Here is a 21,029-nt window from a genome sequence, read left to right as displayed (position 1 = left end):
TTGGGGAAATAAACGCCTCTTGTCCATGAGTCTCATTGATAGAGCCTGCTGCGGGATGGAGCTCTATCAATGAGAGCTAACTAGCCTCCTCTTAGAATTCCTCTGGAATTCACAAAAATTAATTAACTTGAAATCAGACACCGTTGTTAGCTTTATAAGATATTTAGCTAGATGTTGTATACGTGGTGTGACGAAATTCAATCTGTAAATATACTCGAATTACGCTGAAAATGAAGCTAACTTTCAGTGATTTGTAGCTACAAATCACAGGTTACATCCAGCCGCAGGCTTTATCAATGGGACTCGCGTACAAGCGGCGTTTATTTCCCCAATTGTTTGTTTAAATAACTCAACACATGGAAACTGGAACTGTGGTAAGAGATTGCTGGCGTAACAAGCTCGCTGACCGCGCTCTCACTCACATACACGGGCCATTTAGCTAGCAGGAAGAGGGGAGTTGCAGGCATAGACAGTATATAAGGTTCCAGGCCCTGGAGCTCTGTCAGGACAGCAGCGTTTGCTTGTCCATTAGCGCAAAAAAACTGTGACTTTGTGCGGGTATGGAGTGCTGTGGGCTGCCGTGACGGAGCTCCAAGTACCTCATAGCAGGCCGGGGTTTGTGAAGGAAGGCAGGCCGGGCGGCGAGGCAGCAACACAGGTAGCACCGGCCGCTGAACTCCGACACACAGTCTTACCAAATTTGCAATTGGCCATCAATTTTCGTAAAACGGCCCATATTTGAGCTTTATATAGTTGATTTCTCGCAAAAAAAAGTCTCAGAAGTGAATTTAATAACGAAATAGCCCGATTAACAATGTATAACTTTGCAGTGTCTGAAATATGAAACCTGCTCATACCTGTCAAGTTTTGGATTTGAAAATAAGAGAAATTTTCCGGCGCCCACCGCGAGCAGTCCCACCACCCCAACCAAGCTCCAGTATCCCTTACATTTTAAGACAGGTGTACAAGAAAGCTATCACCACTTGATGCAGAATGCTGAAAACATTTACAATTTATAACATTGCTTGTCTTTACATTTTATTTTCATTCCACACATTCTTTTCATTTCATATTGCTTTTCTTTTACAGTTTTTCTTTTCATTTCACATAACTTTTCTTTACTCTTTTAGTGAGTTATTGTACAAATGTGTTGCATTCTTTAAGACTGTTTTGGAAGGAGTGTATTTTTGGGCTGGGCCAGAGTGGTTAATTTTACATGAGAGTAGAGCACAAACAGTTCTGTTGTCTAACGTCATCCTATTCTCTGGAACAATCTTTCGTACCATGCTAAACACCCTTTCTGAACTTGCATTGCTATGGGGAATGCATAGTAAAGCCTTCAGAAGTTTTGGCAGTGCACCGTCTCTGTCGTAGCATCCATCATCCGTCTCTGTTTTTTTTTCTTCTTTTTTTTCCCCGCGTTGTCACTCATCATCTGACCTCACACACTAACCTCGCGACAACTGGCACCTACAGTACCTGTAGTAGGCTACTGCAGGTTATCGCGAGCCTAGTGACAGCTCAGATTGGGAATGTTTCTTTTTTTTTTTTACTGTACACATCCGGCCCCTCTTTGGCTACTGTGCTATCAAACCTCCGGGAGAGTTTCAACGCCATTCAGCACTGCTTCTGAAACCTCCAACTACTGCCATACCCCAAACTACTGCTAAACTCCGGCAAAACCAAGTTTGCTGCCCACACGATTAGCATTACCACGCTCGATGGGTTGGAACTAGAAAACGTGTGGCGGTGTAAAAATACTTAGGTGTCTGGTTAGACAGTTCTCTCTTCTTCCAGCAACACATAACTTACCTTCAATCTAAAGTTAAGTCCAGGATCAGTTTCCTATTCCGCAACAGGGCTCTTTCACTCACACTGCCAAACTCACCTTGGTGAAAATGACAATCTTACCAATTCTTGATTTCAGTGATGTCATATACAGAACTGCCTCAAACTCTCTCCTGAATAAACTATGTTATTTACCACAGTGCCATACGTTTTGTAACTAGCGCCCCTCCTAACACCCACCACTGCTTTCAAATGCTGCCCCATTTGTAAGGAACATCTATTTGTGGGATGAGCAGCAGCGCTGAGTATGTGGGTTGCGCCCATGACAAATTTGCCAAATCTTCTCTGCCAATGGCAAACAGTTTATTCTGCTATTGACTTGTTTGGTGTTTGGTGGATTGGATGATTGAAGTTTGAAGAAACAAGACATATTGGCAATTTACCGATTTATTCATTTCACAAACAGGAGCCTCAGTAGCGTGTGGAAGAACCATCTGGCCTGGTCACACACTGCTGTGGGATGGCATCCCATTCTTCAACCAGCATTTGTCGCACGTCAGCCAACGTGGTTGTGTTGGTCACTCTGGCACGAACAGCACGTCCAAGCTGATCCCACAAGTGTTCAGTGGGGTTGAGGTCAGGACTGCTGGCAGGCCATCCATCCTCTCCACTCCCACATTCTGGAGGTAGTCTCTGATAAACCCCACCCTGTGGGGGCGAGCATTGTCATCTTGGAGGATAGAGTTCGGTCCCAGAGTGTGGTGATATGGGATTGCCACTGGTTGCAGAATCTCATCTCTATATCTCTCTGCATTGAGATTGCCTCCACCGATGACAAGCCACGTTTTTCCAGTGAGTGAATCAGCTATGCTGATTACTGCACCGATAGAGTAACACCTTTTGGTGGAGGCAGTGTGATGGTGTGGGGCGGCATCTCCCTCACTGGAAAAACGTCTTGTTTCTTGAAATTTCAATCATCTAATCCAACAAACACCAAATGAGTCAATGGCAGACAAGATTTGGCAAATTTTTCATGGGCGCAACCCCCATACTCAGCACTGCTGCTCATCCCACAAATGCATGATCCTTACAAATGGGGCAGCATTTGAAAGGGAACTAAACAGGCGTTCCAACAGTATAAGATTTATTGCCAAAAAGCATTGTTACCACAGAGAAATAATCTACCAAACACAAAAAATGTTTTGTGTTTGGTAGATTATTGTTTTGCTTTGTTTGGCTCTTCACTACATCTCAGCAGTGTTATAGACTGCCTATTCATGTACAGTATATTGTGTTATTACTATATCACTTTCGCATATCCTTTGTCTTACTTACACCTCACTTTGCACCAGCTTTGTAATACCTACTTAATCTGCACTTTGTGTAGCCTTTTGTATTCTGTATTCCTGTATTGTATTGAATGTGAAACTGTATGTTGTCCTGCATGCTTAGGCTTTTCTTGGCCAGGTCGCCACTGCAAATGAGAACCTGTTCTCATTTGGGCACGCTGACAGTTTTGTTGTCATTACTTAGAATTCCTCATGGGGGCGACAGAAACTACAAACTACAGCTTTAATGCAGTTACAAGACAATCACAGAGATGCAGATTTCAGGATGTAGAACTCAGGGGTTGCATTTCCACTTTATTTTGTATAAACAGGTCACTATAAAGTAAAGCTGAAACTACCCAGCAGTATATAAAGTCAGCAGAAAGTAAAGCTCCAGCTTTACCAGCCGCACATTAGTCATCAACTCATTAAAGTCAACACATTAAAGTCATCAACTCATTAAATTAATCATTCATTCATCATTAATCACTCATTAATAATAAGAGACACAGACATCACTGAACAAGAGATTCTTCTGTTTGTGAGTTCACTAAAATATAAAACTATTTTATATACAGTTATCAGGACAAAGAGAGCAGGGGCTTAAAGACTGGATTCATCAGGTAACGTCAGTAATTATGACTATGCTAATGTAGCTACTTTTAGCTATCAACAATAACAGTCTGTGGTTAGGAAAGACAAGGATTACCACCATTTGTTATAAATGGAACTGTAGTTAGGGATATATGATACCACAGTCAGCTTATCTCATTCAGTTGTATGGCAGGATACAGTAGACCCCGCAGATCACCCCCCCCCCCTCCCTCCGTGGGAAAAGCCTTCCTCTGTTGAATTCATGAGAGGGTTAATACAGACGTTTTTATACAAAACACATATTCTGTTTATGTAAATAAGATTAATTGGATTATATGCAGAAGAAGAATAAAACATGTTCTAATTAACCTTAATTGTGAAGGAAACATCTTTATTCTTTGATTTTCAAACTGAAAAAGATTTACATATGTTAAAACATGTTGAACTCACTGAGTCTTTTTATCTTTAAACCTTTATGGAAATAAATCACTAACAGCTGAAGCTGCTGCAATAAAACATGATTAAAGTGAAAATCAAAGTCAACACAGTTTATACACAACTAGTTTTCATCCCTGAGGAGATAATTTCATCATTACTAAAGAAGAACATTAAAGACACAATCAGTGAGACTAATGTGAACCAAAGTGAAGCCTCGTCCTCCACCAACATTTAAACCACAGGACAGGAAGTTGTTTCCTCTTTCAGAGAACAAAGAGACATTGAGCAACCATCTGACCAGAACCCAAACCCAGGGTAAAGAGGTTGAGTGAATGTGGTGTTGAAGGTGTAGAGGTGGGTCAGTGAGTCAGAGGAGACTGTGTAGAAGGACAGAGAGCCAGCAGGACAGTCCACATACACTCCTACTCTACCAGAGACAGAGGAGGAAAAAGGGAGGTCAGTTATTCTGTGATTGTGCCAGACAGAGTAACGACCATCATCAGAGCAGAACAGACTCCAGGACAAATCATTACATCCAAACCAACAGTCATCACTGTCTCCACTCCTGTCGATTCCTCTGTAACTCACTGACACACGAACATCTCCTCTCATCTCAACCTCCCAGTAACAGCGACCAGTCAGACCATCTCTACACAGCAGCTGAGGACACCAGCGGTCAAACCTCTCTGTGTGATCAGGATACGGCTGATCCTCATTCACCCATGTCACCGTCCTGTTGTTGTCAGACAGTTTGAGTTCTATGTTCATTGTGTTTATGTCCAGTGTGAGTTCACAAGAATCTGATGGAGAGAACGAGACACAACACAGCAGCAGTCAATAATAACATAATTAGTTAAACTTTAGTTCATAATTAATATCTGGTTTATAAAGCATTGAATAACAATGTTTAAATATTATAAAATAAAACATAATTTATATCTTTAAAAACTCATTCACCGTTAAGAGAAACTAACACACTTACATTTCATCAGATCATGCCTCTGCACCCTGGAGGAAGAAACACAGTCAGAATGATTTTCTATCAAACATGAGTCCTAACTGCTGTTAGACATGCTGCAGAGATCCTCAGTTTGTCAGAGAGACAGAGAAACTCATCTCAGTTAACTAGTCACTGGTATCTAAGAGGAACGGGAAGATAATGTAGGAATAATAAGAGACACAGACATCACTGATCTGCTCTGGTTTCAGTAAGTAAGTAGTACAGAAGAAGTCAAGAGAGAAGGTAAAGAAAAGCAGGCTACCTAAACTTAAACACATTCATAAACATGACATACCAGTAAACATTACATTTCTACATATACTCTAATTATTAACGTGACTGTGGTTTATCTATAAAGGATTATACCTAATCATTTTAAGAAAAGGTGTTTTATGGGGAAAATACTTTTAAGTTGACCTGATGATGGCGCTAGACAGGAAGTCAGAATTAATACAGTTCATCACATGGGGAACATTAATGTCTGAACCACATTTCATTAAAATCCATCCAATAGATGATAAGATCTTTTCACTTAAAGCTAAAAGTGTAAACCTGCTGGTGATGCCAGAGGAACACTCAGGGGATCACTATGGATGAATCCTCTGGGGAATAAATGTCAGAACAAGATATTATCTCAACACATTTAGTAGTTATTGAGATATTTCAGACTGGAACAAAGCGGTGGACCGACATAACTATCCCTAGAGCCATGCTGCTAACAGGACTAAATGAGAATGATTTTTGGTGTTTCCATTCTAAACTTCTGTGTGTTTCCTAACTCAGGCCTACTCTCTCCTCTGAACAGATATAAGAAGTTCTTCAGCTGAAGGACAAGAAATTAGAGGCACCTGCAGAGTTTGAGCTCTTGTTACCTGAGATGGTCCACTGTCTGTTGTGGACCAGAAAGCATATCCAATCCTCTCAGGGGCTGTTGGATCCCCCCCACTAGAAGATGAAGAAGTCATATTTTATTAATCCAAGGAGGATAAATTCAATTTTCCACTCTGTTATTTTAAACATTACACACACACTGGCCGAGTCCACACACATGCAAACAGGACCTAATTAGTGGACTGTCGTTTTGAAGCCTTGAGTTTGACAATTTGGCAGTTGCTGTCTTGGTTTTTTGCAACCAGTTCTAATGATTTTGGATGAGAGGGACGAGGATGACGGGGCCAATCTAGTGTTGTTCATGGTGTTGTTACAGTGGTGTGTGGACATCCAATGAGAATATTATAATAATAACAGAGATATGTTAGTCAGACTTTATGTCACAATGCCAGAGGATTAATCCGTAAACTTGATTTCAGACAGATTCAAAGGTCTGGACCCAGGCAACATGGGTATATAAATACAGACCTGAAGCCTCAGCAATTTGATCCCTCTGAACCTGCTCTCCTGCTGCCATGCCTTTTCCTTCCATTTGGTCCTGGAAAGAGAAAGAGCCAGTTACACAATGATAACAACAATGCTTTGCTACATTGTGTCAAAAGATAAAACTTGATTCCGATGGAATTGTAATTTTCAACGATTCCAAGTAGGAATTGTTTCTCGATGCCCAACCCTAATCGTCAACAATGAAAAGGGAACTTCCTGCTGAGTTCAACGATACCTCACACAAGAATCTACGTCATACAGTTCATTAGCTGTGAAAGGGGGCGTGGCCAAAGCACAGGAGTCGGGGCAAACCTTTACCAATAAAAAAGGAACTCTCAGCTGAGTTCAATGATACCTCACATAAGACTGTACCTTAAACGGTTCAAAAGCCCTAAGACGGGGAGTGGCCTAAGTACATGGGTGTGGTTAAAGTATAAGCGGCGGCTCAGTGTCCAATGTAGACCACACATTGTAAGTTTCACGTAAATTGGATTGTCATATAAGGCAGATTTCCTGTTGCAAGTGGGGGGCACTATGACCAAAAGTCAATTTTGGCCTGTAGATGACCTCAGGCCTGGAGCCTTGTCAAACATGAGAAATTTTGGGCAGATATGACAATGTACACTGGGGCGGCTGTTGCTCAGTGGTAGAGCGGTTGCCTGCCAATCGGAAGGTTGGCGGTTCGATCCATGGCCCTGCAGTCCCATGTCGAAGTGTCCTTGGGCAAGACAATGAACCCCTAGTTGCCCCCGATGCTGCGCAGTGTTTGTGTGTGTGTGTATTTATCTGATGTGCAGGTGGCTCTGCCACAGTGTATGAATGTGTGTGAATGGTGAATGGTTCCTGTACTATGTAAAAGCACTTTGAGTAGTCGTTAAGACTAGAAAAGCGCTATATAAATACAGTCCATTTACAACACCTGAACTTCTTTGTTTATCAATAAATGGTCAAAAGTTTTTCTTTTAATAACTTTTCATCTTTAAGTTGTTGAGATGGTACAGACCAAGTTTGAAGTCCATCGGATGAAATCTCTAGGAGGAGTCCGTTAAAGTATAGCACCTTGACATTTAGGCCTACTTCCTGTTGCCACTAGGGGGCGACTCTTATGAATCCTGAAAAACATAACGTTGTAGGCTATTGGAAACGTAGATGTAGGCATTTGAGCCATGTCAATAGAAATATTGCTTCTTTTCATAAAACCAAGGAACTTGTTATTGTAGCCTAGCTGTTTGAGAGCCTCGAGATCACGTTTCCAGCCCAGGGTAACCAGTTGTTTTAGACCCATTGTTTCAGAATCCATGGGCTGCCTGCTATAATTTATGACAAATCCTTGTACACGGATAGCGCAGAGGTGTAGCAGAAGGTTAGAGTGCATGATGTAGTTAAGTTTTTAACCTGTTGTTTCGGAGTACTCAGATAAACAGTGATTCATGGCCTACTGAGAAAAAAGAAAAAACAAAGCCATGTCCTGTTGACTGATCTGATCAATGCGATAGTGTAGTGGACAGCGAAGCAGACTTGTATATTTTTATTTTTGCTGAGGAAGGTTTGAATCCAGCGCAACAAGGATCATCCTAATTACTTTTAAAACACATTTTTCCTGCTGTACAATGTTATAGTAATGTAGGGCTCAGATATTCAGTTCAGTTCAGTGTAGTTTTTATTTGAGTTGCGACACGCAAAGGCCAGTAAAATGTTTATGACTATGTAGCGAATCTGTTGACGTGGGTAGGTTGCTAGGATTACACGGCATATAACTAGCTCGGATCATATCGTAATGTTCTGTATTACAGCATAGTGTAATATTTCAACGGTAATAAGACCGAAATAATATTATTAAAATAAATAAGTGAATACCATGATAACATCTAAATAAATGTTAATAAATAAATGTAGCGTTATAGTTTTAAAAATATAAATAAACAAAAAAGCAACCCAGCTTCCCTGGCTGAAATAGACTGAAATAATAACATTAAAAGAAATACATATAAACCATGATAATATCTCGTGAATAATGTTGATTAAAACACCTGTTATTGGGCACACAACAATTGAAGTGACAGATCAATGTCATTTACCTCAGAGAGAAATTGTGAAGAATATCTGCAAGCATCAAATAGATATTTTGAATCAGCCAATCAGAATGAAGAAACCTTTCTACTGTCCAGTTAAACAGCGACACATCACAATATCTTTGTCGTATCTAATGACCCAAAAAATACCAAGTTACTCACTTCCCAAAAGTCAGAATTAGTTTCATTTATTGTCTTTTAGTTAAGAGTATGATTTCGCCAATTATTGATTACTTAATTCGTTTAGCAACGGTTGCTTGTTTAGAATGTTTGTTCAAAACCTTGAATTCGCAATCCAATTGTAATTAAGCAATTTTATCTTACCCGTGCTGCTTGAAATCTCTTCCTGTTCGTTTTTTTTGGGGTGGAAAACAGTCAAGAGCGCTCCGTGGTCCTAACCCTCTTCTCTCTGAAAAACCTTTTTAAAGGTTTAGAGGTATGAGGCAGGTGATTTTTGATCCCTGGATAGCCAGTCATCAGCGACCCAACGGAGCTCTTTTCTCTGTTAACTCATCCGTCGTGCCAGACAACGCCAAAATGTCGTGGAATTTTTCCGATGAAGCAGCAGGGTTAGTGATATTCATGATAAAATCTAAACGAATAACGACTGAGAATTAAACCAAAGTTTGGTCTTTCAGTATTTATTTACATTTGCAAATGGAGAAACACAGTTTCAAAGGTACAACTGAAAATGTCTTTCTAACCTAAAGTCTAAACATTCAAACATCATATAGTGAAAACCTCTGTTAAGCCACCCCTCTAACTTTATCTTTTAGCATGGCCATAGTTGAAAAGAGGACATCATTACAGTCACACCATAGTCTCACCTTCCCCTCTGCTCTCTGTTCCTAACATTAGCCTAAACAACAGTTTATCTCAGGAGGCAGAAGGAGACACGGTTCAGACAGTTTATGGCCTTCTTCACTTTATCTGCTGAAAGTTAAAACAAATGAGTAGCTGGAGTTCCTCAATAAAAACTCTACTAGGCTGAAAGTTCACGGTTGCCAACTATTTCACTTGGAGCCTTTTGAATCTACACATGAAGAAGCTAAATCTTGTGGCGTTATAAAACAATCATTAAACAAAATGGTTAAAATAAAATTTGCCACCACAATGATTATAAGACATTTACAGATTCCTCTGCTAGGATTCTCACCTGCTGAACTCTTCAGGTCGACCTACAGACTCTTTAAACCTTTGTGTGTCGAGGAAACACTGACAGAGACTAAGCTGCTCTTTTCTGCCTCGTCCATCTGGGTGTCTGTGTGCATCTGATCCGAGGACGCCAACACACCTTCATAAGTTCAGAGTCCAAGTCTCAAGTGTATACTGTACATACGTCAAACCCTGCCCAACCCTGTCCTGCGGGGAAGGGCTAATCATTGCTGTTTGTTACTCAGCACAACAAGTAATTGGTCAGTTCAAGCAGAGTCTTGTAGTCTGCTCGTGGTGCACAGAAATAAACAAAAATGAAAGACACTTTCAAGGTAAAGTAAAAAGGTTTGTTGACTTACAACGTTATACCAGTCAGTCAGTCAGTCAAGTAGTCAGTGCAGTCAGTCCGTGAATCCAGTCCGGAGTTTAGCAGGAGTTTTGGGTGAAGACCCTGTCGGTGAGCTGCTGAGAGGTGAAAGTGAAGTGATCCGGAGTTTTCAGGTAGGCTGTTCAGTGAGGAGCTGTCAGTGGCGATTTAGGCGAAAAACGTATTTAAGGGATTAAAACGACCTTAACTGTCAGACACATTTAAGCTGTTATACAGATTTGTTTTTTAAATAATGTATTTAGCACATTTTGCAGGACCAGGGCAGCAGCTGGGAACATGATCCAGGTGTCACCACAATCCAAGGAAATCTACAAGAAAGTACAACAACTCCGGGGAAGAAGCTATATGCATTAATGGGACATGAATGCACACAGATAGAGGGAGAGTTATAATAAATATATAAATATATGTCATAATCAAACTTAATTCATGTTCTAAATATCTAGTTGACAAATCAGATTGTCGGATCTACTTGTTGTATAATGGTCCTTCCTTATGGGTTATCTGGTTTCAGGATTCTTAGGGTTAACAATCCCTTAAGGGAGGAACATGAAGTAAGTAAAGGTTTATAAAGAATTGACTTTCATTTCTGACTTTCATATTTCCTTACAACATAAAGAATATATGCTTTCATAGCCTATGATGTGATTGTCAGACTGTCTCAACATGTGCACATGCACTTTTTTTATTTATATAAAGGGTTTTGTTAAGTTTTTGTGATTGATATGAGCAGAACTTTTCATAAGTGTCAGCTGCCGGCCAAACAGCCTCAATTAAGTCTAGCTGCTACTTTATTGCATTCATTTTTGATTCTATAAAATACTTTTGAGTGGCGATTCACTATGTATGAACATTTTACAACCACTATAGCCTCCACTTCAAACCAATGTGAGTAACGAGATACAAGCCTGTCTGTCTGTCTGTCTGTATCAGTCCCTCTGTCTGTCTGTCTGCCTGTCTGTCTGTATCAGTCCCTCTGTCTGTCTGTCTGCCTGTCTGTCTGTATCAGTCCCTCTGTCTGTCTGTCTGTCTATCTATCTGTATCAGTCACTCTGTCTGTCTGTCTGTCTGTATCAGTCCCTCTGTCTGTCTGTCTGTCTGTATCAGTCATTCTGTCTGTCTGTCTGTCTGTCTGTCTGTCTCAGTCCCTCGGTCTGTGTGTCTGTCTGTATCCGTCCATCCGTCTGTCTGTCTGTCTGTCTGTCTGTCTGTATCAGTCCCGTTCTCAGCTGAGCAGCTGCGTGTCCTGCCAAGCAAAGAGTGGAACTCGTCTTCATTGTCTTGATTAGCAAAATAATTTATGACAAAACACTGTAAGAATTGCATTGATTGCACAGACAGAAACGCCAGACACTACTTGATGATTGCGCAGTAAGCATTAACAAGTCTTCTGAAAACGCAGCATTTTCCATATAGGCTAAAGTACGACACAAAATAATAACTCGAGGCCACGCAATAATATTTGTTCTGTCTGTGTTCCGGGGCTCCATAAAGACGCTCTGCAAACACACACCAAAACAGGCAATGTTGTCAAAGTAACAGGAGGAAAATGCAGCCTCACTGTAATTTACAGTTAAAAACAGTTCTAGAACGCTTTTGTATTTTTTGCCATTAACCAATTATGCAAACTAATATCAGATGCCCAAAGTCATTTTTTTTTAAATCAAACAGGATGTCATAGAACTCCCTGCAGTAGCGAGCACATTTATGTTTCTAGTAATATAATAGCCTCCATTAACCATCAGTGGCATGTCTTGATAAACCTTACATTGAAGGAGTCAATAAATAATAAATAAGGTGTGATTTAAGTTTTGATCCGTCATGAATAGTTTAAATATGAATAGCTATTTACAGACTGTGGGCTAAAACACGGCCCTATCTAGCACCCAGCGCGGTGCAGCACAGCGCAAAGCCAGACACAAGTGACTTTGCTATTTTAATACTGTCCAGCGCCCACGTTGATTAAACAGCAAATACACCTGTGCCCATCTGTGTGCCCATGGGCGTGCTGGGTTTACAGGGGGGTGTGTTCAGGTGCATTCTGGGAGTATTGCTATCTTGAGGCAGCAGGAAGTGATCGTGCCATTGACCAACAAAAACCTGGTCTAAAGTCAATAACTCAGCATTTCATTGTTATTTTAACAGAGCATTAGTAAAAAGCATGCACACTGTTTGTCACACACACAGGGACGCGCAGCAGCACACAAACATGCAGAAGACTAAAAATAAAAATATTACAATGTGAAATAGTATTGTATGATCTGCTCGCACGCTTTCACATTTTGCACGCACGAGCAGATCAGTTTCTTCTCTTGAAATCTCCTTCCTGCTCAGCAATTGCTCCATCATAACAGCAATGCTCCAAGGTCCAAACGCACCTGGCTTTTAAAGGGAATGGGAGATGATCTCTGGTTTATTGCATGTTACGCCCAAAACACACCATAATTAATGAAGACACTAAGTACAACCCTTTAGAACCATGCAGCTGGTGCACGGACCCTTTTTTCCGCCGTCAAAACTAGCAAAAGTGGATTTGGACACGCCCTAAACGCACCGGCGCTTCACGCCGTCGTTTATTCACAACATTGACAATCAGGTATAGGTAAACTCATTAAAATATGCGATGAGTGTATATAATGAAATAGTGTCATTTGTACGTGCCAGAGGCCACTAAATTCAGGCTTTTATGGCCAAAACATGTACATCTGTTAAGACAACCTTCATATTGAACTCAACTACACACCTGTACATTTTCGTGATTGCATCTTGCTCAGTTGTAACGCTATCACGGATAATTGCCGCGTGCCGGATGTCCCTGACGTTTGCTCTCTGTGTGTTGTCATTCTAAAATTCTGTTCTCCTTAGGAAACAAACTGAAAATGTCAAATTATGTAGAAGATGTGGATGGTGCAACAAGTCAGGTCTGATTGGTTCTTTCAGGGAATGATTGTAAAGATTACAATCTTTACAATTGTAATTGTAAAGATTGTAATTTTGTCTCTAACTGGGATGTTTTTGGAGCGATTGGTGGGATTGTTGTGGACGAATACTGCAAGGTGCAAATGTTCCACCAAAACTATATGTCCCTTCCAGAGACTATTTGAATGAATGATTATGGTAAGTTTATTTGATTAGGACAATGCACATTAATCAACATTTCTGTAAATGCGCCAGTGTTAGCCAGTCAGCTAATTTTCAACTGTAGTCCTAATTACCTAGTATGCATGTCTTTATGGTGGGAAGAAACCGGAGCACCTGGAGGAAACCCACGCAAACACGGGGAGAACTTACAAACTCCACACAGAAAGGCCCGGAACGACCTGGATTCGAAGCCAGAACCTTCTTGCTATGAGGTCGGAAGTGCTAACCACTAAGCCACCATCGCAGCCTCTGGTGCTTAGCCAAGACCATTGGAATTGGTTTAAAGAAATGTGAACCCAGCGTGTTTTTTTTCTCCTATCCCAGAATGCATCTGTGGTGTAGCCAGACTTTACTCCACAGCGCTGTGGAGATAGAGCTGGACATGTGAGACTATTATCACAGTGACAGAATCCAGGTGTTAGGACTCCTTCAGATCTCTGTTGGCTCTGAGAGTTAAGGGAACGCCGCAGGACGGTCTGCAGCTGTGAGGTAACGTTGGTAAAAGTCGGCGCTGCAGCATCATGTGACCTTAAACACAATCACTAGGAAAGTAGCGGCAGTAAAACCATGAACACATTTGAAATGAAATGAATCAAAGAGCAGTGTCATGTTTTAGTTAATAATTAAATGTGATGTAGTTGCAGTTTCAAAAGAAAGAGGATTCAACAGGAAGTGTAAAGTTTAAAAGCTTTAATGACATCGCACATATTTGACAGAAAAAGAGAGAGAGTGAGAGAGAGAGTTTTAAAGTCTACAGGTGCAGTTTCATACATGAGAAAAGCCTTTATGGTCTAACTTCTGTTTAAATATTCAGCCTCAAACAGCTTCTTCTTCATTCCTATAGATGAAGTTGTGATTGTGCAGTAAGATGGCGTTAACTTCCATACACGTTCAGTACGATAGATATACAGCGACGGAGAGCAACACGAGTATCAAAGAGCAGAAAATCTGAACGCAGCGCGAAGAGCCGACGATAAGCAAGCAACCTTCATTTCTCTCCTCCTGTCTGCAGTACACGATGTACGTCTATACTGTTAACATTGACGCTTTAAAGTGTTCATCAAAGGTCCGCTATCACTGGATCATACCTGGTTTATTTGTAATTATGAAAAAAGAACACTGTATATCTGTTCTTTGTTTCAAAGTCAAAAACAGGTTTACTTTTCAGTTACCTGTCATGATTTTTTCATGTCTTTCTTCAAAATTCTTTGCAAAAAACTAAATTAGACTGCTTTTTGAATTTGGTTTTCTAGCTTTTCCTTTCTAAACAAAACCCACGTAACTTCCGTTTTTGGATTCAAACGAAATAACGAGTTGTACATGTACTTTTTTATTCTTCCGATACCAAAAAAATAACGATGAAAAGAATTGCCAAAAACTAAAAAAAACAGTCCGTTTCTGATCGATTTTTATTATTCTGATTCTGACACCAGAAACGTTTTTTTTTCGCTCAAAACAAAAAACAAATATACATGTTTTTAATTTTCTAATTACAAATGAATTACGAATTATCCTATGATACCCGGACCACTATACATATTCATCTGCTTTATCTGAAACATAGTGAACCAAAGAAAAATAAAAAAAATGAAGAGGGTTTTTAGTGTTTCAGGCGGTGCTCGGAGCCTGACGAAGAAGCATGCAAGTGAGTGGATATTTCTACATCACACACCTCCGCCGAGGTGACCGGCTGTTCTCAGGACAAAAAGGAAAATGTTTTGCAGAGCGGCAGAGAACGTAAAGTAAAAAATAATAACAAAACAAAATGCACAATTGGTCCAATTTCTCAACGGCAGAGGAAGAGTGCAGGTTGTCTATGAAGACACCCTCACAAAATTGAGGAAATAACTTGATAAGTTCAACAACAAAAAGTAAAAATAAAAAGTACAAAAATAACAAAAAGTTTAAGAATAATCTAGATCAAACAAAGTTAGTGTGTGGTCCCTGCAGACGTCACCAAAACAGAGCGAGAGAGGCGGTGACAGACGTAAAGAAACAGAGGTTTATCGTCGGCAAACTGGCGAAGCGAGATACACACCGTTACAGTCGAGACGCCGTGATTTATCAGCTGTTTGTTGTTGACAAATGTCAGCACAAAAGCAGTTACATCTCAAAGTCTAAACTAGGATTGCACAATATGTTTTTTTTTTACAAACACACCGCAAAAGGGTGCAACATATCGCAAAAGACACTCTGCTTTTTGTGTTAGTTGAAAGAAAATATCAGCAGAAAACTGCACTTTAAAATGTAACTGTCATTCTTTTTTTGTGCTGCCTTTTATATTCAGCCCAATGTTTAATTTGTTCAGTAAAAGAATGTTAGAAATGATTTCCTTTCATTTGTTTTAAATCCAACAAGCAGTTTGTTGTATTTTAGCAGAATAAGGAAAGCAGCAGAACTGGGGACACTTTAATATCTGTTTATTTATCGCAAGTAAGTAGTTATTTATAAGTAGCAGGTAGTTTTCCTCATATGGTGCAGCCCTAGTCTAAACCCAAGCAGTTACAACACGGCATATAAACAGAAACCGCTGCCACTCTTGCTCTTTTTGCCCATCAGTTCGTTGATGATGAACCCCTGTTTCTTCAAAACGCCAGAACCAAACCGCCGCTCTCGCTCTCAGGCACAGTGTCGCCCTTTTTCCCACCCGGCCGGACAACCACGTGAAGAAAATCAAACCAGAAATATAAAAAACAACAACAGAAGAAACCAAAACTGCATTGAGAATAAACAACCCGACATCGCACTTTTTGGTGAAACTGCTCAGCTGTCAACCTCCGTCATTGGCTGTTCAGGAGTGATGTCATAGCTTGGTTTGTTTTGTTTCCCGTTTAAAGGATTCAATCATTTTGAATGGAAGTCCTCTAACAGCACGTGTGCATAATGCCGTCTACGCTACGCTCAGAGACAACGAATCCATTCATCCAGGATATAACCGTCAGAGTTGCAGATCTGAACAGGATATGTCGGAGGGCTGATAAAGTTTACACAGTCAAACTTTACGAAGGTCTTTTCGGAGCGAGGTGAGCGATGCATTTACCTGCTCGGAGCGGTTTGGTAATACTGCTACTTTAACGTGCAGCATCAGAGATGATTCAGCAGCTTTTTTTTCCTCTGGAAAAAGACCTTCATGAAGCTAAAAAACAGCAGCTCAAATCTGGACTCGCGCTCTGAAGCAGCTTCCGGTTCACCAGTGGTGGAAGAAGTATTCACATCCTTTACTGCAGTAAAAGTACTAATACCACACTGTTCAAATACTCTGTTACAAGTAAACGTCCTGCAGTGAAAATGTTGTAAAGTAACTAAAGCTGTCAGATGAATGTAGTGGAGTAAAAAGTACAATATTTCTCTCTGAAATGTAGCGGAGTAAAAGTAGAAAGTAGCATGAAAAAAAAAAGATGCAAGTAAAGTACAAGTACCTCAACATTTGGACTGAAGTACAGTACTGGAGTAAATGTACTTTTTACTTTGTTACATTCCACCGCTGTGTGTAGTACACTGTTCACACTTGTGCAGCGCGTACATTTCAACAGGGGAGTGATCATTAGAAAAACAAATCAGAGTTCCATCAATCAACTTTCTTTCTTTCTTTCTCGGTTTTCCGTCTCTCTTTCTTTTTAAAACAGTAATGTGTTTAATGGGCTAATCAAAAAAGTTAAACCGTCACTCAACTTTCTTTCTGTCTGTCTGTATTTCCATCTTTCTCTCTTTCTTTCAAAAACAGTACAAATACCTCAACCTGTGTACTGGAGTGAATGTACTTCCACCACTGCAGGTAATGAGAAGCTAAACGTTTCCTTCGTCAGAGCGTGCGCCCGGATTCGTCTGAGTCAGTTTCACCAAAGCGCTCATTGTGTTTTCTACTGTTTCTTCTTGCTGAACAGACTGAAGCGTTTCTCCTTGTCCTTCTCTTTGTCCTTCTCTCTCTTGCCGGGACTCGACTCCGTGGTGAGCGTGACGGCGGCCGGCAGTGTCTGAGCGCGCCCAGACGCCGGCGTGCCGGGGATGCTGCCTGGCGGCGCGTCGCAGCCGTCGGCGCTGGAGTTCAGGATGGCCTGGATCCAGGTGCTCATCTCATCCTGCAGGGGGCGACACACAACTCATTGACAACTGGCAGGAACTACTGCACTTTCTACAGTCCTGAAGTACTCCAAGAACTCAAAAAACATGAAAAAGCAACAAAAAAATCTGAAAGAAGCAATATAAACATCAGGAAAAAAGGGCCAAAAAACAGAAAAAAAAAAAAAAAAAGAGCAACAAAAATTTACAAGAAAGCGACAAAACTTTGGGGGGAAAAAGCAAGAAAAACACATTAAAAACGTCTGAAAAAAACTTTAAAAATGCGACAAAAACTTCAGAAAAAAACGTTGAAAAAAGCGCCAACTCACCTCCTGAGAACTGACAGAACATCAGAACTTGTACTTCACTCAAGTATGCACCATGAGAAGGTATGTGTTAAGCCGCTCTACACGTTGTTGTAGCCCCAGTTTAATATGCAACTTCATTTTATACAATATATGTAGTAGGGGGTACCTGGCTGAGAAAACTGTTCTCTTGATGTATTACTACATCAGTAAAGAGGGTACTTCAGGGTATTCTTCCCCTCTGCTGACAGGTTTGAGAAGACGTCCAAACAGAAACATTTACAGAAATCTTACAATATAATTTCTCTAAATTTCAGTGAAAGAAGAAAAAGAATCAAACTTACTTCATCTTTGGCTTGGAACAGATACTCGTTTCCATCAGTGACTCTGAAACAAAGAGAGGGAGAAAGTCAGCGATGTGTCCGTCACACCGTCAGTTTCCTGTTCACAGTGTCTGTAGTATTATTCTCCTAAATTCACCAAAAGTTTAGCCTGACAAGCCAGCTCCACATCCAGATGTTGGGTCTGGGAACTCCCCATTGGTCAGGGCTCAATCTGAGGGGATAAACGGTTGTCTTTCAAATTCTCTCTGCACGCAATAGGATAGCTCTCCAACCAATCAGAGCAACACTAGTTGATAGATTAAACTTTAAACTCTGAACACATCTTTTTTTTTTAAGAATGACTTCAGAGCCGTTCTTTGTTCTTTTCTCCAAGAGAAGCTGAACTCCAAGTCTTCCAGAGTCGCGGCCAAAGCCGATTCCAAAGACCGCTGTTCGCCAGCAGCAGCGGCCATCTTCTTTGTTTACAAGTAGCAGGGAATTCACACGGAAACGTCACAACTCTGCATCATTATGCTAAGCCCCGCCCACGACTCTATACACGATATGATTGGCCTGACTAGAGTTTGGTTTTTCCAGCTCTCAATATACACAGATACAGTGTTTCAATATGCACTCATTAAAGTTAATTTATTCCTTATTTTAAGAACCCAACATGACAAATTTAACTGGCAAAAGTCATTCTTACATTACACAATAATAAAAGAATAAAAGAATTTTTAAGAAGTAAAAAGTTTTGGATCAATTTTAATAAATAATTAAATTTCTTTTCCTCATGGCCGCACGCCACAGATCCAGCACGGTGCCGGAATACTTTAAGCCCTGTAGATTTCCTTTCTTTCTGTTTTACATGTCAAACTTAATGTCTTTGAGTTTTAGACAAAACAAGACATTTAAAGACATCATCTTGGACGTTGAATAATCCTGAAAATAATCTGCAGATTAATCGATAATGAAATGAGTCTTTAGTTGCCGGCCTGATCTTGTCAAGAATATCAAATATTTCAGAGACGTTTTAAATGTCTGGCTCTGTAACTTCACTAACACAAACACACGTTGGTTTCCCACCAACGACCTGAGCGCTGGAGGGAAACTAGAGTCAAAAGGAGAGGCTTGTTACCGGAGTTTGAAGACGTGTTTCTTCTTCTTGTACTCTGAGGCCACGTCACACGTGGCGTCCTTCAGGCCGATGGGAACCTCGCCGTGGTACGGCACGCCCGCCGCAGCCGCCTTGCCGTCTTTATAGAAACCCATCTCCTGGTTGTTGATGACGCAGTACACGTTGTGCCACGACCTGCCAATCACAGAGCAGCCCTGTCCCGTCAGTTTGGATCCCTTTAATTTAACGTTACTGACTGCCTCAGAGTCTGAGACCGTGGTCCTGCTCAATGCCCACTTTTACTACTTCTGTTATTATTAATAGAGCTGCAAAGATAAATAGATGAGTCATCAACTATTAATTTAATCTCCAACTATTCTGATAATCCATTAATCAGTTTGAGACATTTTTGATGATAAAACAGGTAAACGTGTGTGATGTCAGCGTGTTAAATGTGAATATTTTAAAATTTTTTCTCTTGTCTGGGACAGGAAACTGAATCCTTTCTTCCTTTCATCTTTCCTTCCTCCTTCCCTACGTACGTCTTCTTTCTTTCCTTCCTTCTCTTTTCCATTCATCCTTATGTATTCTTCCTTTAATTTCCTTCCATTTTTCCTTCCTTCCCTTACTTTATTTCTTCTTTCCTTCCCTCCTTACATAATTACTTAAAATCTTACATAAAGTGAAGAGCTGCAAAGACTTATGGATTAGTTGTCAAGTCTTAAATTAATCTCCAACTATTTTGATAATGCATTAATCAGTTTGAGTCATTTTGTGATAATAATCGGTGGTTAGCAGCATCCCTTCTGTAAAGCGTCCTGCGATAACGTCTGTTATGATTTGACACTATGAATTGAGCGGTGAACAGAGGAGCGAGAGGATGGATCACCTGTTGGACGCCTTCTTGTTGTGTCCCTCCCACTCGTGTTTGCGGTGCAGGAGTCCCTCCAGCTGCGACGGCGAGCTGTCCTGGTTCTTGGAAGGCAACGTGGATGACAGGCTGGTCTTACTCTTCCTGCCGGAGGTCGGGGACGCGCCGGGGCTCGGCTCCTTGGAGCTCCGCTCGCCGACACCGTTCACCAGATCTCCTCCGTCCACGCCGTCCTGAGCACAGACACCACAGGGACAGTTATTACGCTAAATCACCTCAACTCCTTCACATCACAAGTTTTAATGCGTTTCATTTCTGAGACCCTGAGACATAACAGCTGTAATGTCTCTCGTCCTCTACAGATATAACAGCTGTAATGTCTCTCGTCCTCTACAGACATAACAGCTGTAATGTCTCTCGTCCTCTACAGACATAACAGCTGTAATGTCTCTCGTCCTCTACAGATATAACAGCTGTAATGTCTCTCGTCCTCTACAGATATAACAGCTGTAATGTCTCTCGTCCTCTACAGATATAACAGATGTAATGTCTCTCGTCCTCTACAGATATAACAGATGTAATGTCTCTCGTCCTCTACAGATATAACAGATGTAATGTCTCTCGTCCCATAGATATATATAACTAATGTATTGTTCGTCCTCTATAGATATAACAGATGTAATGTCTCCGTCCTACAGATATAACAGATGTAATGTCTCGTCCTCTATAGATATAACAGATATAATTCTCTCTCCTCTATAGATATAACAGATGTAATGTCTCTCGTCCTCTGCAGATATAACAGCTGTAATGTCTCTCGTCCTCTATAGATATAACAGATGTAATGTCTCTCGTCCTCTACAGATATAACAGATGTAATGTCTCTCGTCCTCTACAGACATAACAGATGTAGTTCTCGTCCTCTACAGATATAACAGATGTAATGTCTCGCTCCTTTACAGACATAACAGATGTAATGTCTCGTCCTCTTACAGACATAACAATTTTGTCTCACAGATATAACAGATGATGTTGCCCACAATATAACAGATGTAATTTCATTCTGCAGATAT

At 40.7% G+C, this 21,029-nt stretch overlaps 2 protein-coding genes across 2 annotated transcripts in view; both read right to left on the bottom strand.

Moving 5' to 3' along the window:
- Positions 1-3,405: 3,405 nt before the first annotated feature.
- On the bottom strand, positions 3,406-7,548 carry LOC120566013 (stonustoxin subunit beta-like). Its single transcript, XM_039812214.1, has 5 exons — positions 7,529-7,548; positions 6,508-6,577; positions 6,021-6,093; positions 5,131-5,156; positions 3,406-4,948 (listed from the first exon to the last, which is right to left on the bottom strand). The coding sequence occupies exons 2-5, from the start codon at positions 6,569-6,571 to the stop codon at positions 4,380-4,382; spliced, it is 732 nt and encodes a 243-aa protein (XP_039668148.1). The 5' UTR covers positions 6,572-6,577; positions 7,529-7,548; the 3' UTR covers positions 3,406-4,379.
- Positions 7,549-16,646: 9,098 nt separating this feature from the next.
- Positions 16,647-21,029, bottom strand: part of LOC120561186 (spectrin beta chain, non-erythrocytic 1-like) — a 65,311-nt gene continuing 60,928 nt past the window's right edge. Inside the window, exons 36-39 of the mRNA XM_039804186.1 lie at positions 19,975-20,189; positions 19,107-19,280; positions 17,990-18,032; positions 16,647-17,360 (exon numbers count right to left, since the gene is read on the bottom strand). Coding sequence (XP_039660120.1) covers positions 17,142-17,360; positions 17,990-18,032; positions 19,107-19,280; positions 19,975-20,189 — 651 coding nt within the window. The 3' untranslated portion in view covers positions 16,647-17,141. The remainder of the gene's footprint in view (positions 17,361-17,989; positions 18,033-19,106; positions 19,281-19,974; positions 20,190-21,029) is intronic.

The sequence above is a fragment of the Perca fluviatilis genome, chromosome 1 (assembly GCF_010015445.1).
Source record: "Perca fluviatilis chromosome 1, GENO_Pfluv_1.0, whole genome shotgun sequence".
NCBI classification, from domain to species: domain Eukaryota; kingdom Metazoa; phylum Chordata; class Actinopteri; order Perciformes; family Percidae; genus Perca; species Perca fluviatilis.
The sequence above is the reverse complement of the archived record's forward strand: the minus strand, read 5'-3'. Positions and strand labels throughout refer to the sequence as shown.

Coding starts and splice junctions, on each gene's coding strand:
- LOC120566013 (XM_039812214.1), bottom strand. CDS start 6,571: ATGGAAGGAAAAGGCATGGCAGCAGGAGAGCAGGTTCAGAGGGATCAA. Junction 5,157..6,020: donor CAGACAGTGGACCATCTCAG/GTAACAAGAGCT, acceptor TTCTTCCTCCAG/GGTGCAGAGGCATGATCTGA. Junction 4,949..5,130: donor GAGGCATGATCTGATGAAAT/GTAAGTGTGTTA, acceptor TCTCTCCATCAG/ATTCTTGTGAACTCACACTG.